The sequence below is a fragment of the Prinia subflava genome, chromosome 9 (genome assembly GCF_021018805.1).
Source record: "Prinia subflava isolate CZ2003 ecotype Zambia chromosome 9, Cam_Psub_1.2, whole genome shotgun sequence".
In the NCBI taxonomy this organism is placed as follows: Eukaryota; Metazoa; Chordata; class Aves; order Passeriformes; family Cisticolidae; genus Prinia; species Prinia subflava.
Window position 1 is genome coordinate 16,465,146 of NC_086255.1, and position 18,189 is coordinate 16,483,334.

General features: G+C 43.6%; 1 protein-coding gene across 1 annotated transcript; it reads right to left on the reverse strand.

The window, feature by feature from the left end:
• Positions 1 to 101: 101 nt before the first annotated feature.
• RPP30 (ribonuclease P/MRP subunit p30) lies at positions 102 to 17,420 on the reverse strand. The gene is made up of 11 exons (XM_063405659.1): positions 17,082 to 17,420; positions 16,070 to 16,125; positions 15,699 to 15,755; positions 14,922 to 14,996; positions 14,347 to 14,418; positions 9,307 to 9,396; positions 7,077 to 7,193; positions 3,578 to 3,607; positions 3,135 to 3,172; positions 1,929 to 2,008; positions 102 to 545 (listed from the first exon to the last, which is right to left on the reverse strand). The coding sequence occupies exons 1-11, from the start codon at positions 17,161 to 17,163 to the stop codon at positions 439 to 441; spliced, it is 804 nt and encodes a 267-aa protein (XP_063261729.1). The 5' UTR covers positions 17,164 to 17,420; the 3' UTR covers positions 102 to 438.
• Between the last annotated feature and the right edge of the window lie 769 nt (positions 17,421 to 18,189).

The window sequence follows — 18,189 nt, forward strand, 5'->3', positions numbered from 1 at the left end:
TCTTCACAGGCCACTTGAAGGTAAACTTCATCTACTGACATGCAGTTGTACAGAGATGTGTTTAAAACTTGAGAAACCAGAAGAGCTACACTATGAAGGCGTGTGTTCTTAGACATGTTTTTAATAAAAAAGGAATGCACGCGTACAAGTTTCCATGTTAGGAATGTTCTCTTGAGTTTGCATTAACTCCAGGAAACCTAAGGCAGGGTGAAGAGTCAGTCTCCTGACCTTGGCCAGAAGCCAAGCATGACCTTTCAGATGTGGTGAATACCATTCAGCAGTCTCATTCACATAGTTTTCCTCACTTGAATGCTGGAAGAATAATTCTTCTGCAAGCTAAGCAAGGTAGTAAGGGAAGAACTAGGTTGGCTGGAGGTTGGAGGAAGACTCAACACTGGGTGAAGAAGTGGAGGCTTCTGTTGACAACTGGTTCAGTCCTCAAGCTTGAGTCTTAGCTTTTTTGCAGGCTGGCACTGTTTCTTCCTCCTCAGCCTTGCGAGGCTTCTTCAACGTGTACACTACGCCACAGGCACTCTTTCGAGTTTCTGGAATACACAAGCAGAAGCTGCAGTGCCAGTACCTCAAATACCCAAATAAAATGCATTTAAGGCATGCTCAGTTCAGGTGTCTATGCCTCAAACCACAGCTGGACATGTTGAGCAACCAGCAAGTCAGCACACACAGCAGGGAAACAACCTGCAAGGGCAGGAGCTCGGGTTTCACTGCAGTACAGAGTGGAGACACTACTGAGGGAAAGACAATGGAGGGTGTAGAATTATAGCACACCAAGGAAAAACCAAGGTCTGCAGGGGCTGAGGAGCTGCAGAGACACAGAACCATAGAAAACCATGCTTAGTCAGTTCAATAATCACAGAAGAATACATTCTTGAAGCACTTCTGTCAATAGCATTTCTGAGCCAAACATACTGTTCTTAAAAAAATACTAAAAAATACATTCACATACCCCAGGATTCTTAGACTATGTGGGCACAACTTAACTGGCAGAGGGTCCCCTACATACCAAGAAAGTGACTTTATGGTATTCAAGGATTTTATTTACCAAACTTTCAACATTATCATGAAATACTGGTGTGTGATGTTACCAAATCCTCACATTTGTCAAATGACCTAATGAACCCAATCCAATTTTGTAATTACTGGTGGGAAGCTTCTCTGCAAAATTTGAGTTAGAAGAGATTCCCTGCAAATACTCTATTAGCAGAGAGGCTGTGCAAGAACCTTGAAGAAATATATTCACTTATTCTGGGCTAGAATCCTCTCTGGGACAAGGGAAATGACACTTGCTATTTAATTTCACAGATAAGATAGATGACAGACTTGAGAAATCCCACATAAATTTGACAAACTCCACAACTCTGTGTAGATGACAGACAGAGGAGAACCTGTTGATTTTTCCATGAGTTTGAAATGATCCACACTGAAGAGTGAGTCAGAAATAATCCATATATTAAAGCATTAGAAAGGGACTGACTAAAGTTGCTTCTGCACACACGCTGGAAAAAGGCAAATGCAAACCACATGCATACCCATTTTTTTGAAGTCAATTGCTTACTTTCTGTCAGTGTCATCAAGATCAGCATTCAAACCTTTCTGAAGTGGGATAGTTTCACTATGAAGCACAGTAGGCAGGTCCCTATTTTGGTTCAACTATTTATGACTCATTAATGTAGCTGAGTGAGTCCTCCAGCGCAGACAGCACCATCAGTTCAGCCACTGATTTGCCAACATGCAACAAGGAAAAATAAAACAGCCTTGCCACACAAGCTCCTCTTCATGCATTGGCCAAAGAAGCTAAAACCCTGATCTGACTTGCTCTGTAAGGTTTCAGACCTTTTGGAGAATATGCATCAACAAGAACTTAGTTTAACAAATGCAGGTGTTACTTAGAGGAGCTTACGCGTGCTCACCTCCATGCAGCATGGTGGCTCTGCAGTTGGTGGACACAGCAGCCTTTGCTTCGCCTTCTGACAGCCCAAACAGCAAACCTCTGTCACTGCTGCTCAGGACCAAAACACACAGGAAGCTACAAACACAACAGGGAAGGCTCTCTGCAGACAGGTTTGCTTGCTCTACAAATAACTGGGAATTAGCGAAGCTGTAACTCAAAGTGACATTTTGCATAAGGCTACCCAGAAGCAGAGAAATGAGGCACCCAATTCTCCTGGCTGCAGTTCCCCAGCAGCCCTCCTGGAAAGCTCCTGGCTACGTTGCTTCTTTCCACACAAGAAGCTGTACTTTTGAGAATAAAAGTCTCTCAGCGTAGGAACATTTTAGATATGCATAATCAGACAGAAAAATTACCCCACAGAAAATTTCTGTTGTGGGGACAGAGCACTGTGTGATACAAAAGCATTCTGCTGAGGTTTCCAGCCACCTTTAGAAGGGATGACACCACATTAGCTATGTTAATTTGGGTTGAGCCTGACTGCTCATTTTAAGGGGGAAGGAAACGTTGTGCATAAAATCCTTTCAGGCCACACAGCCTCCCACACGGTTCTCATGACTCAGAGCACACTCCTTCCCTTCCAGGGACAGGCCAGATACGTGCTTCTGGGGTGGGGAGAGGAATAAAAATGCATCTGAACTCCTAAACGAAGGGAAGGAAAGACACTCTCCTTCGCTTCTAGAACACAACCTCTTATTTAATATTACATGTGTAACTAAGGACTGGAGAATTCAGAACAGTAGTAGTTACTGCTCAGATAGAAACTTTTAATTTTACATAAATACTATTTTGTAGTTTCTGCTACCAAAAGGATGGCACTTTGGAGATACTAAGTAATAAGTTCTTGTTTAGTTCATAGTGTCCATAGATTTTTATAGGTTTTATTAATTTCTTCATTTACACCCACACAACATTAATGCACATCAAAACAAAACATTCCTGTAGCCGAACACAAACATTATTAGTTACAGTGACTTCTCATGCCACCCCATGACCAAGATCTGCTGCTCCTTCCACACACACTCATAGCCCTGATCCATTGAATGGGTCACCAACAAGTACCACTGCGTAAAGTTCAAGGACTGTAAAGGATGAAAGAAAATTCAAAACAAATTTAAACTTTGCAGTGTAACTACTAACTGCTGCCTTTGACTTTGGGAAAGGATACAGATTAGCCACATCGTAAGGACCTCGGAGCTCCAGAGGCTAAAACAAAACAAAGAAGTTTGGATATGTGAATGCCTTTGCTGTCAGACTGACAGTGTGAGCAGGCAGGGCAAGGCTATCAGATAGGCAAGATAAAATGCTATATAATAGCAAGCTACTGAAGATAATGGGATATCAAGCAAATACCATTATTTTGACAAAGAGTCTCCATCTGGGAGAAAACTGTCATGGAAAATACCACAGCAGCAGAAAAAAAATTCCCCCAAAACCAAGAAAACAAAACAACCAACCAAAAAAAAATCCTGAACTCAACAGAATTCTTTGGTAATAGCAACTATATTTAAATTTACAATTTTTATATGTTTATGTGCAATTAAAGCTGTATTTTCAGCCACAGATAAATCTTCAAAGTGCTCTGAGGAAAAAAAAAAATCTGGGACTTACCCTTTCAGCTGCACTGGATATAACTATATTCTGGAAAACAAAAGAGAATAAACTTTCATCTGTAAGACAGCAGCAAGAAATGAAAAAAAATATCAGCAAGATGCAAAAAACTTTGAGTATTAGCTAAGTTCAGGCTCAGAGCCCAATTAAACATCAGAGCATCTGATGCCCTCAGGTGAAGTGAACTCCATCAGGGTGGGATTCTTAATTTGGGGACATGATAAACTTATTTATTGCCCTGTCCCCTACACAGACAGGGGTAATAGGCACAAGTCCTCCCTTGCAACTACAAACCTCTCACAGCCAGAGAGGAGATGGGTAAGTACATCACATTTTAGGGGGACAGGCTAAGTAGTGTCCAGGGTGATGGCATTGAGCCATCACGTATCAGCCTGCATCTCTCAGAGTGAACTTCAAAGCACCCTTAAGGGTAAAGAAGAAATGCAGAGATCCAGGCAATGTGTTAAGAAGTGTCCCCTTTATTCACACCAGCTGAAAAAGGCCCCACACAAACAACTCACCCTGAGCTGTAACAGAAATGGATTTAGGAGTCCAGGATCCCCCAGAAGCAGCTTACAGATAGTGTCTTGAGACAGTTTGGTGCTCCCAAGTTTTCAGCCCATACTGTTGCAGTACAACTCAGTGCTAAGCATTCATGTTAGCCTTGACCATAGTCACACAGGTCCAGGAAATGTCCCAACAGTTAGGCAGTGGCTGTCACTTTGTGCCACACACTCATTTCCCTCAAAACTGGCACCCCTATGAAAATCACCAGGCAAAGAAATCCTTCTCTCCCAAAAGGTTTCTGCAGAACAGCTACATGACTACACAGGGGCTGGCAGATCCCACAGCTCAGCTGCCAGAGCTCTTCTGATGCTAAGCTCCAAGGATGCTCACCTTGGGGGAGCCTGTTTAGCTCAGGGGGCAACTCTGCAGGAGCAAAATCTCCTTTCATTATACCGAATAAAAGGCTTTGGGAACTCCTGCTTGAGTGGGTGAGGATTAGAATTGTGCTGAGGCAGACAGACTTTCCCTCTCTGACGTCAGTACCACCAACACATCACACCATCTCTGGCTCCAAGGTGGGGTTTTCCATCCCTTCCCCACACAGCTTTGCTTCCCCTGCCACCTCCCCAGCGCACAGCTGGAAGAAAATGCCCTGTGTGCAGCTGGAACTCAACAGCTCAAAGACCTAGGTAAAAATGACTGCATGTTCACACTGTGCCCAAGGTTTCCTTGTGTGCTGAGGAGGAGAGGATGGGATAGATGACTCTGCCCCACCATAAGGAAAGCCTGAAGCAGAAGCAATATATACATCAAAGTGTCTCAGCAGCACACATCCTGATGGAGCCTAGGACTTTTTTTTTCTGAACAGTTCACCTTTAAAACTATGCTATGGATCCCAAAGCTGCTTTTGAGCCTGAGTGATGCTGACTGCAAGAGTTTGCTGGGAAAATTCAAGTCCAAACTGTAGCAACTAATGCCTGTCACCCAGGCTCAGAGAAGCTCCCAGAGCAGCTGTATGAGACATCTCAAAGCAGCACAGGACTGTGGATCACTGCCATGCATTAGAGATACACTCTGGCTAGCTCAAAGGCAACTGGCTTTCACCAGGGGATGGGTAAGATGGAGGAAGGAGACAAGAGCAGACAAGAAAAGCACTGCTGGCAAGTGAAGGAGAGGCAGGCAAAGGCAAATCCAAGGCAAGAGCTAAAGGGAAATCTAAAAAGCAAAACACTGTCTCCCCAGGTACAGCAGACAGCAGCTGTTCAGTACAGTGCTCCAGGCAGCCTCCAACTCAGTTACCAAAACATGGGAGGTGAGGGACTGTGGCTATATACACCTTCTGTTTGGCAAGGCAGGGAATTTCTCCTTCATTCCCTGCACATTTTAATGTTTTAAAGACACTGCTTAATGCCAGCTCTGAGAACACAAGTAAATTCCTGAAGGTTTCTCTGCCTTGCTATAATACAGGAAGAATAAAAGGATCCAAAAGCTACTACAGGTTTAGTGACTACATGTTACAGAACATGCGAGTTGCATGCCAGGTGCCAATGGAAGCAGTTTATGGACCAGCCATCCCATGTCTCATTTAAATAAGGGCCTTTACATCCCCAACAGAGGCAAACCCTCAGTAAGGGCTAAGGGCTAATCTCTGCTGGTCCACAACCTACTGAGTCTGGAGGCAAAGAACCAAGACAAGCTAGCAGTCCTCTCCCAGTGCCCAACAACAACTTGTCATGTGCAGCTCCAGCTGATTTACCTTCCAGGCTCAGATGAAACAACAGACTGACAGATGCAGAATGAAAGGGCACCTGCACAGACTGAGTGCCTGAACATCTCACTTGTCCTGTCCACGACATCAACTCAACTGGTGCTCTCCAGTTCATCAACAGCCAAGTGAGAAGCAATCCTGAACTGCACCGAGGAAAGAGGAGCAACATCAAAAAGGGAATTCCAAAGGAAAGGGGTGTGGTGTGTATGGAAGTCATGTCCAAGTCAGTACTTCACGTCATTAACTGCCAGAGCTGGGCTTCTCAGGAGAGGCTCTGCAAATACTTCTTCAATAGCACCAAGGAAACGAATCTGTTTGACCCACCTTGCTGTTCTATAAAAGCTGCCATGCTTGAGGAGAACTGAGGTAATGATGGATCTACTTTGAATTTACCTTCCAAGCCCTACATCCCACTTCAGACTTTCCAAATCCAGCTGCCATTCAGATGCCAAATCCAGCCTCTCTGGACTAGCTACATTTGGCAGAGGCCATTTACAATACAGAAGGGGGAGCTGCGATTTCTGTCTACTTTGACATGTATTATGATATGACCCCCTGTTAAAAAGCATGGCCTGAGAGGACACAGCATAACAGACAGCTTAATATGGTAGCCTGGGAGGAGGTAAGTTATGAAAGCAATGGGTTACAGGCATCTCAGAGTTACTCCTTCCTTGAGTTTCAGAGGCATGAAGAATGCAGTTCATCCGACTGCAGCAAAGCCTTGGCTGACAGCCAGCTAGGTGTTGGGCCTATTTTGGACACAGAGAATTTACTAACCTTTTACAAGGTTTCTACTCTTTTTATTATTGTTTTCTAGCCCCGATGTTCAAAGTAGACAGTCAGAAGAACTTTTGGTCAATGAGAAATGTGAAATGGAGGATTTTTGAAAAATACACAAATTTCAGTTCTGGTGCAAATCTTAGATGTCTGGCACTTTAATTTCCCTCCATCCCCTCCTACCTTTGTTTTGGGAATTGCATACCATAACAATACATGGGTTGTTCTAGAAAAAGAAAGTAACAGCTTGACACCTTAAGAAGAAAGTATGCAAGACTTGAAGTATCTGGAGCTACAATTATTGCATCCTTGTGTTAGTTAGTAGGCCAAGATTTAGACACAGCTTCAGATGTCCCAGCATCAAACTCATTTAAAATGGCTCAGTCTGTACAACTCCAGAAGAATTTGAACTGATTTAATTACCTAGTTTTCACTTTGAGAGCTCACCTTTCCTTTGCAGATCTGCATAAGGCTGATGGCATTTGAAATTGTGTATCTTCTCATTGTAGAGTCTTTGATGGCAGGCGTGTAAAGAAGTTCAAAGTGAATGCCTCGATCTATTGCCTTCACATGAAAGAGAGTGATCAAAAATCAAAAGGAGAGAAGCCTAACAATCTAACAACTGCTGTCTATTATTGATGTAGCTTATTCTCAGTTTAACTGTGTCACATATGAAAAAATTAAGGCAGAACTGTTCCAGTAAGAGCACAGCATAGCATGAAAGGAGAATGGAGGAAGGCTTCACTGTACACCAGATACATGTGCACAAATCTTGGACTACAGATAAATGAGGTTTAACAAACAAATACCAACAACTTATTTGTTGCAATTGGCTATCACTAATAAATACACACTGTAACAGTGGAGGAGACAGATAACCCAACACTGCTGCTTATCTGCTGTCTTGAAACTTTGAGGACCCTACTCCTCTAGTTCCACACCCTGATGTGGGAAAGATCACCACTTCCCTCAGTATCCATGTATTGCAGATGAAGAATTCCTCCTTGCACAAAAGCAGCAATGAGGATCCTTCTCCTGTCTCCCAGCATACTGTTGAGTTTGTGACAGTGTTAAATAACAGTGAGTCACAGAAGAGGTTTCAAACAGTAATACTCATTATATTTTCAGCTGCATTGACATCCTTTGCTATCTGTCAAAGTGCCACACCAAAAGCATAGTATCCTTTTTTTGCAAACACAGAAAGGTTAAGCAACTTGCACACAGTGTGCTAGCAATAAAGACACAATGCAAAGTCAGGAGTTCTTTGTTCCATGGCAATCCTACATTTGCCTGAAATTAAACTCTACATTTAAATAAATATTATTAAAATATGCTGCAATGGTAAATGGTAAATACTATAAGAGAGTCCAGTAACTGAATACAGCTGGAATGAATCCAGCTCCCACCCATGCACACCCATGACCTCTGCACACAAGCACAACAGAAGCTATACATGCACCAAATGTTTTACACACAACTGGCCTGATAGCTGCAAACCAGAGAAGCCTGGATTTATCAAATCCAAACAGGTGATGGCAGTACACCTATTTCCAGTCAAGGTGATTTTTAACCTCATCCCTACCACTTCAGCTGCCTGCCCATCTGTCTGACATTGTAAGGAGCAAAACCTACTGACCCAGGATGCACAGACCAGTCCAACAGACAGACTGGCTTAAAGCTGGGAGTGTGGAAGATGAGAAGTAGCTTGCAAGGAAAATGTTTCCCAACACAGGGCTCCAGAAGCCACACAGCTCCTTACCTGGGCCAGCTGCTGGAATTTTTGGCAGCTAGGGTACTTTCATACAGTGTTTCATAGAAAATACTTATTCCAAGTGGAATGTTGAAATCCTCAGTTTATCATAAACTCCAATGTATTATTTTTATTCTGAGAATTAATTCTAGTTAATTATGAATTTTCATTCTAGGCAAACTTTCTAAGGAAAGGAAGTAGGATTAATAGCCAATTCTGAATTTAAATGTTTGAGTACTAAGTTCTACATCAGCCATGAATGCCCATGTGGACCAAACTTTTACATATATTCAGAGGAGAAAACAAGTTCCCCTAAGAGCATGTTCAGATTCAGTTTTCTGGCAAACTACCCAACAGCAGGCAGAGCTGTATTTGATCTGCACTGAGAGCCATCTCGGGTCTCACAGCACATATTGAGCAATGCTACATTTGGTTCATTCACCAAGACATGCTTTTGTCCAAGTATGGATTCAATGCAGTTGCCTTTCAAGTAAACAGCACAACATCCTTCTCCCACATTAACACTGCCATTCACATTGCCTGTCTTTTAAATCCAAGGGCTGTTTATCTGTCTTGACACAGCTGTACCATTTCTGGTTTGGGAAGCAGCTTAGTCAGCAATCACACCGTATCTCCCTGCTTAGCAGCACAGTGGCCTTAAGGCTCTGTTTCCACTCCTTGGGAACACCACTTCTGCCTTCTTAAGTGGGGGACAGGAGAAGAAAAAGAAAGAACACACATCACTGTATATTAAATGCAGTGGAGGCCCTGAAGTGAAGGCCATTTGAAACAACACTATACATTATGCAAGAAAATAAAAGAACCGCTTGGATAGGAATGGTGGGAGGAAAGCAGTAGGGAATTCAACTCAAATTCTGTATTTAATGTCAGTCTAACAGCAAGAAAACAATTTAGATGTAAATTTACCATGTTCACAGGGGGCCTTCGGAAGTAGAATGGCAGCTTTTCTGTGACATTTATGCAGACCAGATCCACATCTAGTGTTGTGCAAGCAATCTACAGCAAAGAAATAGGAACAGATTATTAGATATGCCAAAAAATGCATAACCAACTTAAGGTGCACTAATATTCTCCTTCATTTCTTAATGCAGCAAATGTCTCTCCAGGGTGAGTTCAGTTTTAAAATTAAGAGGTACTATGCCTTGCCAGGTATGCCAATAGAACAGCAGCATTTGAGATTTAAAACCCAAGTCTTCCTTTTCTTAGAAAACTAATTTTCCAATAAAATAATGGTCAATCCCAAAGCAATACTTACTTCTTTGTTTTTATCTGGCAGAGGACATGCAGAAGCAATGCTGGCTTTTGACTAGAAAACTCACAGATAATAAAGGCCAACCCCAGTTTACAAAGGGAAGAGCCCAGGAACTGCCCCTTGTCCCATCATGCTCTGTTTCCAGTGCAGCACCTGTTTGTTTTCAGGATTTATTACTTTTACCAGAAGCAACAGAGAAAAGAATGAAAAAAAAGCAGAATGTGACTGTGCCTGGTGGTGCAGCATGCCCAGTACTGGAGACCAATCCTCAGAGCCCCCCTTTCCTGGCTGGGTGGAGAAGGTGCAGCTCCTCCTGACAGCCACGCCTCTGGCAGGGTCTGGAGACAGCACTGAAGGCTACAGTTTAAGAGTTTAGCTTTGAATTCACACCACAATTTACAGGTTGTATTAAGAGATGGAGGGAATGACCAAGGGGCAGAGGCTCCTCACACTGAGACACAGGGAAAATTCAGGGCACCTAAATGGGAGTCCTTGATTTACACTAATGCCATGCACTCAAGGTAGGAATGATATATGCCTGCTTTGTAAGGATGATTATACAGGGCCAGACTAATGACTGCAAGCACTGTTGTAACCAAGAAGGTAAGATAGGCTGAAGATGTTGCAAAGGAATTTTCTGTGTGTAGGGGAAATCTCTGCACTCAGAAACCTGCCAGCAACTGCTCCAAATACACCTGGGCCAGGTGCCAACCCTTCATCCCTCCTCCCACGGGCACAAAAGCAGTGGGGGCTGTGAGGAGCCCCAGGGGTAAGGCTGCCCTAACACAAGGCACACTGCTGCTTGGCAAACTGGTCTCCAACCAGATAGTTCACATGGAATTCGGGTGGAGATGAAAGCAGAGCTCCAGCTTTAGGAATGTTCCTTAGCTGTTGATAGCACTCTCTCCTAGACAAGTCCGCCACAGTACACATGCAGGCAAACCATAAGGTTTTTGAAGCTGGAAGGTGTCTGCCAGGACATTCAGACTAAACTTTTTCTTCATGCCCTAGCTTTACCTTTATTGTCCATCAGGCAGGACATGGGCTGCCTATGGAATCTCTGGCATAGAATTAGACTTGCATGAGGAAGTTCAGCCCTACTACAGTCAGTTTCCCTCCTTTTCTAGCTACAAACTGCTACACAGAGGTGATTTATTGGAACATGTACAGAACAAATTGCTCCACATCATGCCCTAGAAAATATGTCAGTGAGATCATAAAAAATTCAGGAAGAGATAATGCTAAAAATTAAGAAAAGCAAGAATAGACATCAGACACGTGCAAGCTGTCCCATGTGATGAGAAATCAAGCCTTCCTAATCAGCTCCAGAAACACTGGAAAACTCTTTACCATTTTGTAAATTAAGCACAGTGGAAGAAGGAGTGACTCAAAAGCCGGGATATCTACAGGATTCCACTGACATGAACATTTCGGAAAATACTACCACGGAAAACCAAACTGTGAGTCATATTTCCCCACAAGGAATTCCTGCACTGCATGAAAAACTGGAGAGCAGATTTCTCCAAGAACTCTAATGTTCAGCCTAGCTCTGGCTCCCAGACGAGTCAGATATACAGGCAAGTTAAGGTCACCCTGCCTGCTGAAAAATCTGGAGTGCAACAACTTCATCCAGCAAATGACATGCAGCAAGCTGCACAGCCCAGCAGCTGCCTGGCAGCACTGTGGGCAAGAGCCCCATCTGCTGGGAAACTCCAGCCAGCCATTAATAAATACATCTGCCACTGCCTGCATGATCTGAAGCAAGTTTCGGCAAATGTTTTAGGAAGAAACATTGAAATTTGACTTTGCACTCCATCTTCAGACATACACATGTAAGTTTTTTTAGATACTGGTGATGTGGTAAGTGCTTATAACAGCAGACAGAGCTAACTAATATCATTAAAACAGTCAGAAATCTCAGAAAGCAGAATTTCTGAAAAGCAGCAAGTACAGACCCTATTAGCTGCATGGAGTGGGCATTCCTGTAGCAGGCCAAAACAATCTTTTTGGGAGACAAGGAGTCCATTCTACAACTGGCCAACATGGCTTCCTCATCCCCTTAAGGATATAAATTATTTGAAGAATTTGAGCACATATTTCAGTACATATCACTGCCACACTCAGTCACAAAAGAGCTTCCCTGGCTTGTGACAAAAGGGCACAGACTAGTTTTGGGTCATGCTAAAACTGGAGTACATCTCTACTGGTCATGTAATTTTTTCACAAAAACATGAAAAATCTTGTTCTAGGGAGAAAATACAAGTGCCAAATTGTTGGTGAGAAAGTACAGCAAGTACAGACCCTATTAGCTGCATGGAGTGGGCATTCCTGTAGCAGGCCAAAACAATCTTTTTGGGAGACAAGGAGTCCATTCTACAACTGGCCAACATGGCTTCCTCATCCCCTTAAGGATATAAATTATTTGAAGAATTTGAGCACATATTTCAGTACATATCACTGCCACACTCAGTCACAAAAGAGCTTCCCTGGCTTGTGACAAAAGGGCACAGACTAGTTTTGGGTCATGCTAAAACTGGAGTACATCTCTACTGGTCATGTAATTTTTTCACAAAAACATGAAAAATCTTGTTCTAGGGAGAAAATACAAGTGCCAAATTGTTGGTGAGAAAGATGATGGTCTTGAGGTAATGCTGAGTTCCCAAAAGCCAACAGGAAGTTTATTTGTCATGCAAGACCCACTCTTGAATGCTTTATTCTTAATAATGAAATATCCATGAGTTGTAAGAGCCAAACTGTGCTGAAACCCCCTGTGTAAGGTTCCTTGCACCAGACTCTCTGTTTGATACCTCTGTGAAACTGAACCAGCTCTCCACAGTGAGACATCCTAAAATCTCTAAACAAAAGACAACTGTACAAACCTGCCCTGGATGTGATAATGTAAGGATGGAGCCTTTCACCTCATGCAGTTTGCACGAAACACGCCCGGGTTCCACCCCCAGCTCAAAGTGCTGCCAGCATGGAAGCAATGACGATAATCTCACTGACAATCCTGCTTTCCTCACAGCCTGCCCATCACCTGCCACAGTGTCAGCTTCAGCAGCCCTGCCTGCCGTGCCCAGCACAGCCCACTCTGCGCTGGCACCACTCTCCGTGCGGCTGCCGCCTGGATCGCACCGGGAAAGCGGATCTGCCTGGGAAATAACTTGGCAAAAACTCTGGTTACTGCTCAGCCAACAGCAGGCTCTCAAAGCAAACTGCCATGCAGCCAGACAAGCAAGCAGCCTCAGCAGCAAAGCAGACAGGGACATGCAGAAATGAGTGGCTGTTTGTGCCAGTTTAAACGCTGCCACAGCTGGACATCCAACCGCAGCAGGAGTCATGATACGGCTGAAAATAAGCAATAATAATCCTTAAGTGAGAGAACACTCTTTTCCCAAAAAACCAACACAGCACACCCCTGCTGATCCCCTAGTTTCAAGTGCTTGTTTAAACACATGATGAACTGATTGAGCTTACTTGAGAAGTGAGATTTTATACTATTACCAGAGATCAAAAGAGGGAGGTGAAGAGCGGCCCTCAAAAAATATTTTAAACCATTTGCTGCTGTCACACCCCCAAGAGTCCTAGAATCTTGCAAGGGAAATAAAATTCAGAAATTAGTTTCATTTAGCTGTAACTCTTATAATTAATACTTGAATTCTACTGAAAAATTCTTTAAAGTTAATGCTCTTTGACAGCCTCTTCCTTTTTACTTTACTAGGACAAGTCTTGAAATAGGAGGGGAAATAATGTAGACAATCAAACCAGAAGAATACTATTTTAATGTGGCAAAACAGGTACTCAGCAATACTAGAAAGTGGCTTTAACTTATTTAAAAAAAACAACCACCAGACTCAGTTTTAAACTGAGAAGCTCCCTTTGAAAGTAAATTCTTCAAAGGAACTCACTTTTTTTTTGCTGTCCCTGTCCCTCCTTCACACTGCTTTAAACTGCATGCCTGCCTGCTGCCTGCCAAGGCTAACAGAGATGGAACACTTGACCTTCTCATCCAAGTCAGACTTAATGTTATTATGTATGAGCTTACAACAAGTCAGACATCACAATTTTGGGTTTTGTAAGAAAAATTCTGACCAAAAAAAACCCCAAACCTTGCTTCAAGGTGCTCCACCTGATCAGAACATCAGCTGCTATCAAGTGTCTGAGAACAATTTAAATAAAAATATGAAGGAAATGGAGATGAAGCGCTATCAGATAACTCACAGAAGCACATTAGTTCCACTTTAAAATCCTCCCTAGCATTTTAGAGACCAGGAATAACTAGTTCTAACAGAAGATCACAAGTGCATTTTAAGAAGTTGTCAAGAGTGTGAGAAGTTAAGGCTCAAGACAGAAGTTTTCTACATGATGATAGTACACATATATCAGGGGGAAAAAAGGATGTTTTCTCTCTTCACTAGAGAACAAGGCACACAGACAGGGGCATGCAAGGCCATTCATCAGGTACATGTTTCAGATTTTAACCTGTCACCTCAGGGTCTTGCAGCCTCCTGCAAATCCTCCCAAACCCCTCAGCCTATCAACTGACCAGGCAGCCTCTAATGTTTGATTAATTCCATGAGGTCTTTATAAAATTGGAAATAAAATTAAAAAAAAAAAAACAAACATGTACTTAAATGAGCACAAAGCCCTAAAGATTACTGAATGAGCATTACTGATGAGATGATTGTACTTACATGGAACAGTTTCTCAGTTTTTGGAAATACTGCTATGATGTCATATAACCTTATATTTGCAGATGTTGATCTCTATAAAAAGAGCAAACAATTACTACCTTGAATTCTAACAGATATCAAAGCTATGCACAATGAGAAGAAAAATAATTTTTCTCTGTCAAGTACTAAAACAAAGCAAATAACACAGCAAGTTTCCACAGTGAAGTAATTCATTCTCAGTTTAAGGCTTGTCCCACCCATCTACTACGACACTTACACTTTTTGTTTTGATCTTGTGTTATGAAAATATAACCAGACACAAGGCTTGCTCATAAACTACTAGTTTATGCACAGGTCCAGAAACCAAGGAACAGAACTGTTGTTCCACAGCAACAAATGATCGACAGAAGCCATATCCAGTCTTGTAAGTCTGCATCTCCTCATGATCACATCATTTGTTAAAGATGCAATCTGAGAAATCTCTGCTGAGTGCCCCATAAATTCCAGGAAGTTGTCCCCATAGAATTTCCAAAGTTTCATTTATTCATTGAGAAAAGGAAATAAAAGTTGCCAAATTGATTGCTGAGTATACTTACCAAGAGATTACAGTGGGAAGGATCAGAAACAATAAGTGTTAGCCGAGTCAAGACTTTAATTCTTTTAGATGTCCCCTACAGAAAAAGGAATGATATATAAAAATTTTAAAAACCCAAAGCAAAAATTTGTGGTAATTTCCACCCAGTCTGCTATAAAAAGAAAATGGTGTCATGCTTATAGTCTTGTTATACTAATTTTCTAAAGTCTGTAGTTACATTAATTCCCTAATTTACATTATCTGATATTATACCTGTTCTTACAAAGAGTGACTTATTGTGTTTCTCTTGGGGACGATAAATAGGAAAAAAAACTAATTAAGAAAAACAATCATGCAGAAAAACTGAGTATGTTTTACTACTGCTATGATTCCCCAGGCAGACCACAACTGCAAGGAAAAGCAGTTCTTGAATTAATCAATGTCAGTGACCCAAAACACAGTCTTGTATTTCTTTATATCCAAATTCTGCTCCATCAAAACCACTAAGTTATTTCCAAAACTTCAATTTCAAAAACGGTACTGTAATTATTCAACTACAAGCAGATTCAAAAGTCGCACAAAACAATTTCTTTAATAATTTCTAAAATAATGAATAAAACCTGCCCTGATGTGAGTGTACCATTCTTCCAATGCTTGGTGTTTTAACCATGAAATAATGGAAAATTTTCTTTACCTTTTTCGATTAACACCTTATACACAAAATCACATATACAAACACACCAAGGTAAAAAAGGTAGCTCAGAATAACTATATATATATAGAATGTAACTAGACATACTTGTACAATAGGTAAAGATGGAAACAACTCTGAAGGGGATACTGGCTTGTTGATTTCCTTGAAAGAGAACAGAACAAAATTATTAAAAATGTCATGGGTTAGGTTTACACGTAAACAGAAACTGTGTTCCAATCTTAAGAAGAAATTTACCATGCTAAGAAAACTATTTTTGTGGGACAGTACATGAACCATATTAAAAATCAATCCCAGGGCAGTTCTACTGAAATATAAAATGAGTTTTGTTACAAATAGAGATTTGTACTTGTGTCTAGATGTGCGTTCTGCAGCTAAAGCTACCTAGCAACATGCAATAAGGCAGCACGTTTACTAAAGAAAACGTAGTAAAAGCAAATAAACCCAAGAAAAATCACCTGTTTCTTTTCTTTAAAATCGATGACATGATTAAGTGCAACTGTAGAATATCCCACTGAAAAACAAACAGTAAGAGTATTTTGTCCAGTAAACAGAAAGGAATCAAATCCAATGAAAAAATTGTAAAATACTAATTTAATAGTTACTTTAAATGTGTTAGAGTTAACAATCATACGCATATTTAAATTTTACAGTATTTTTTAAAGAAGACTGGTTCACCCAAAAAGTGCTTTAAAACAGAAAAAAACAAAATTCTGTTTGGATTTTAACACAGCCTAGGCCTGACAACTCTTACTCAATGGCAGAGCTTCATGAGCACGAATGGGGGCTTGGTGTCCCCAAAGGCCTGGCCTAGTTTGGCCCTGTTTATGACTTTCTCTATGGAAAACTGCTACCTATATTCAGGACAGTTGTAAAAACAGCAGACATCGCAGAGCTGGGAGAGGTACAGCTGTCGGAGAAGGCAAAGCGAGCAATGCAAAACGATGCGGACCGAAGGGAGAAGGCACGGCTGCAAGGGCCCTGAGCAGGTGACAGACCCGCCAGGGGCATTTAAACCACCCGCCCCAAACGCCGGACAGCCACCACGTGGCTGTGCAACAGCTCTGCAGGAAAAGATCCGGGCCGTACCAAACTGCAGGCGGAAGAACTGCTCCACGTTGGGAAAAAAAACAACACTGAGGTGAGCAGGCAGAGACAGAGCTGCACCGGGAGCTTCCCCTGCGCCCCAGCCCCGGGCAGCGCCAGCGCTGGGCACGGGCTGACGGAGAGCCGCGGGCGGGGCGGGAAACGAGGGCCGGCCTGCCCGGAGGGAAGGGAGAGGAAGGGAAGGCTCAACCCGGGGAATCCGGCTGTGTCACCCCAGCCCGCACCTCCGCCTGTGCCTGCCGAGCCGGGGGAGCCGCCGCTCGCCTCCCGCTGCCCTCCTGGCCGGGGCCGGCCCGCCCTCCGCCAGCTCAGCCCCCCCGAGCTGCGGCCGGCCCCGCCGCCCTCCCCGGCCGCAGGACTCACGGTGCGCCGCGGCCTCCAGCAGGCTCTGCAGGGACTTCTTGTCCGGCCCCTGGGGCAGGTTCAGGTCTGCGAAGCCGGCCATGCTCTCGGCGGGCGGGCTGTGCCGGGCCGGGCACGGCAGCGCGCTCGGCGGCGGCCCCGCCCCTCCGCCCGCGGCAGCCTGGGGCCTGTAGTCCCGCCGGGCCGGGCCCGCAGCGCCCGCCGCACGCCGCGGCCGGGGAAGGGCTGTGGGGCGATCGTTCAGGGCCCGGGCCCGGGCTCTGAAGGGGATCCCCCGCGGTTCGTTCTCAGGCAGGCACCGCGGGCTCTGAGGGGCAGCCCCGGGGCGGCCCCGGCTGTGCCGCTCCCCGCAGCCGCGGCGCCGGGGCTCGGGCGCCCCTCGGAGCCGCCGGTGCCCTGCAGGTGGAGCGGTAGCCCTGCGCCAGGGGCGTTTGTCCCCTGCTCAACCGAGGCAGTCCGTCTGAACGCTGACAGTAAAAATCAAACCCAGTCTTTTCTATTTACGGTTTTATAGCTATTTATAGTTTTATAGTTCTTCTCTTTCCTACAAAGCCCCGAGCTGCCGTGTCAAATATATCCCCTGACACAGAAAAGGAATGAGGAATTTTCACAGACCCATAACCACGTACAAGTTCACTGTGTACCACTGCCACAAAAAGTACAAATATTACTCTACCGCTGATAAAGAGCACAGAATATGTAAAATACAAATGGAAATTCTCAGCAGGCAGTTTTTGGTGACTTTGATCAGCTGCTGAAAACTGCAGTTCTGCAATTCCTATCCAACTTCAGGTGGCCAGGCCAGGGGGTCCTTTGCTTTTTCTAGTTCAAATTGGCCTAAATGCTCACCAGGGAAGTCTGTGGAGTATCTGGAGCCCTGAATTCTTAATAAGGCAAAAATGCTTCTAGCCAAGTCCAAGGCTGCTGCCAAACCCTGAACGTCCCTCCTTACAGGGTCTGACCTTGATGAAGGTTGTGCCAGCTGTACACACGGGACTGGGGGGACCTGGGACTCATTTCTACCAAAGAGATCACTTGGTTAACAAAGTATGGCTGAGAAACAATAGTGCCTTCCTGGTGTGCTTCTGGACTTCTGGTGAGTTACAAA

Excerpts from the sequence above, each read along its gene's own strand:
- RPP30 (XM_063405659.1), bottom strand. The coding sequence starts at position 17,163 with ATGGCCGGCTTCGCAGACCTGAACCTGCCCCAGGGGCCGGACAAGAAG. Across the intron at positions 3,608-7,076 it reads TGCAGATCTGCAAAGGAAAG|AATATAGTTATATCCAGTGC; the intron begins GTGAGCTCTCAA and ends TTTGTTTTCCAG. Across the intron at positions 3,173-3,577 it reads TATCCAGTGCAGCTGAAAGG|CCTCTGGAGCTCCGAGGTCC; the intron begins GTAAGTCCCAGA and ends GTTTTGTTTTAG.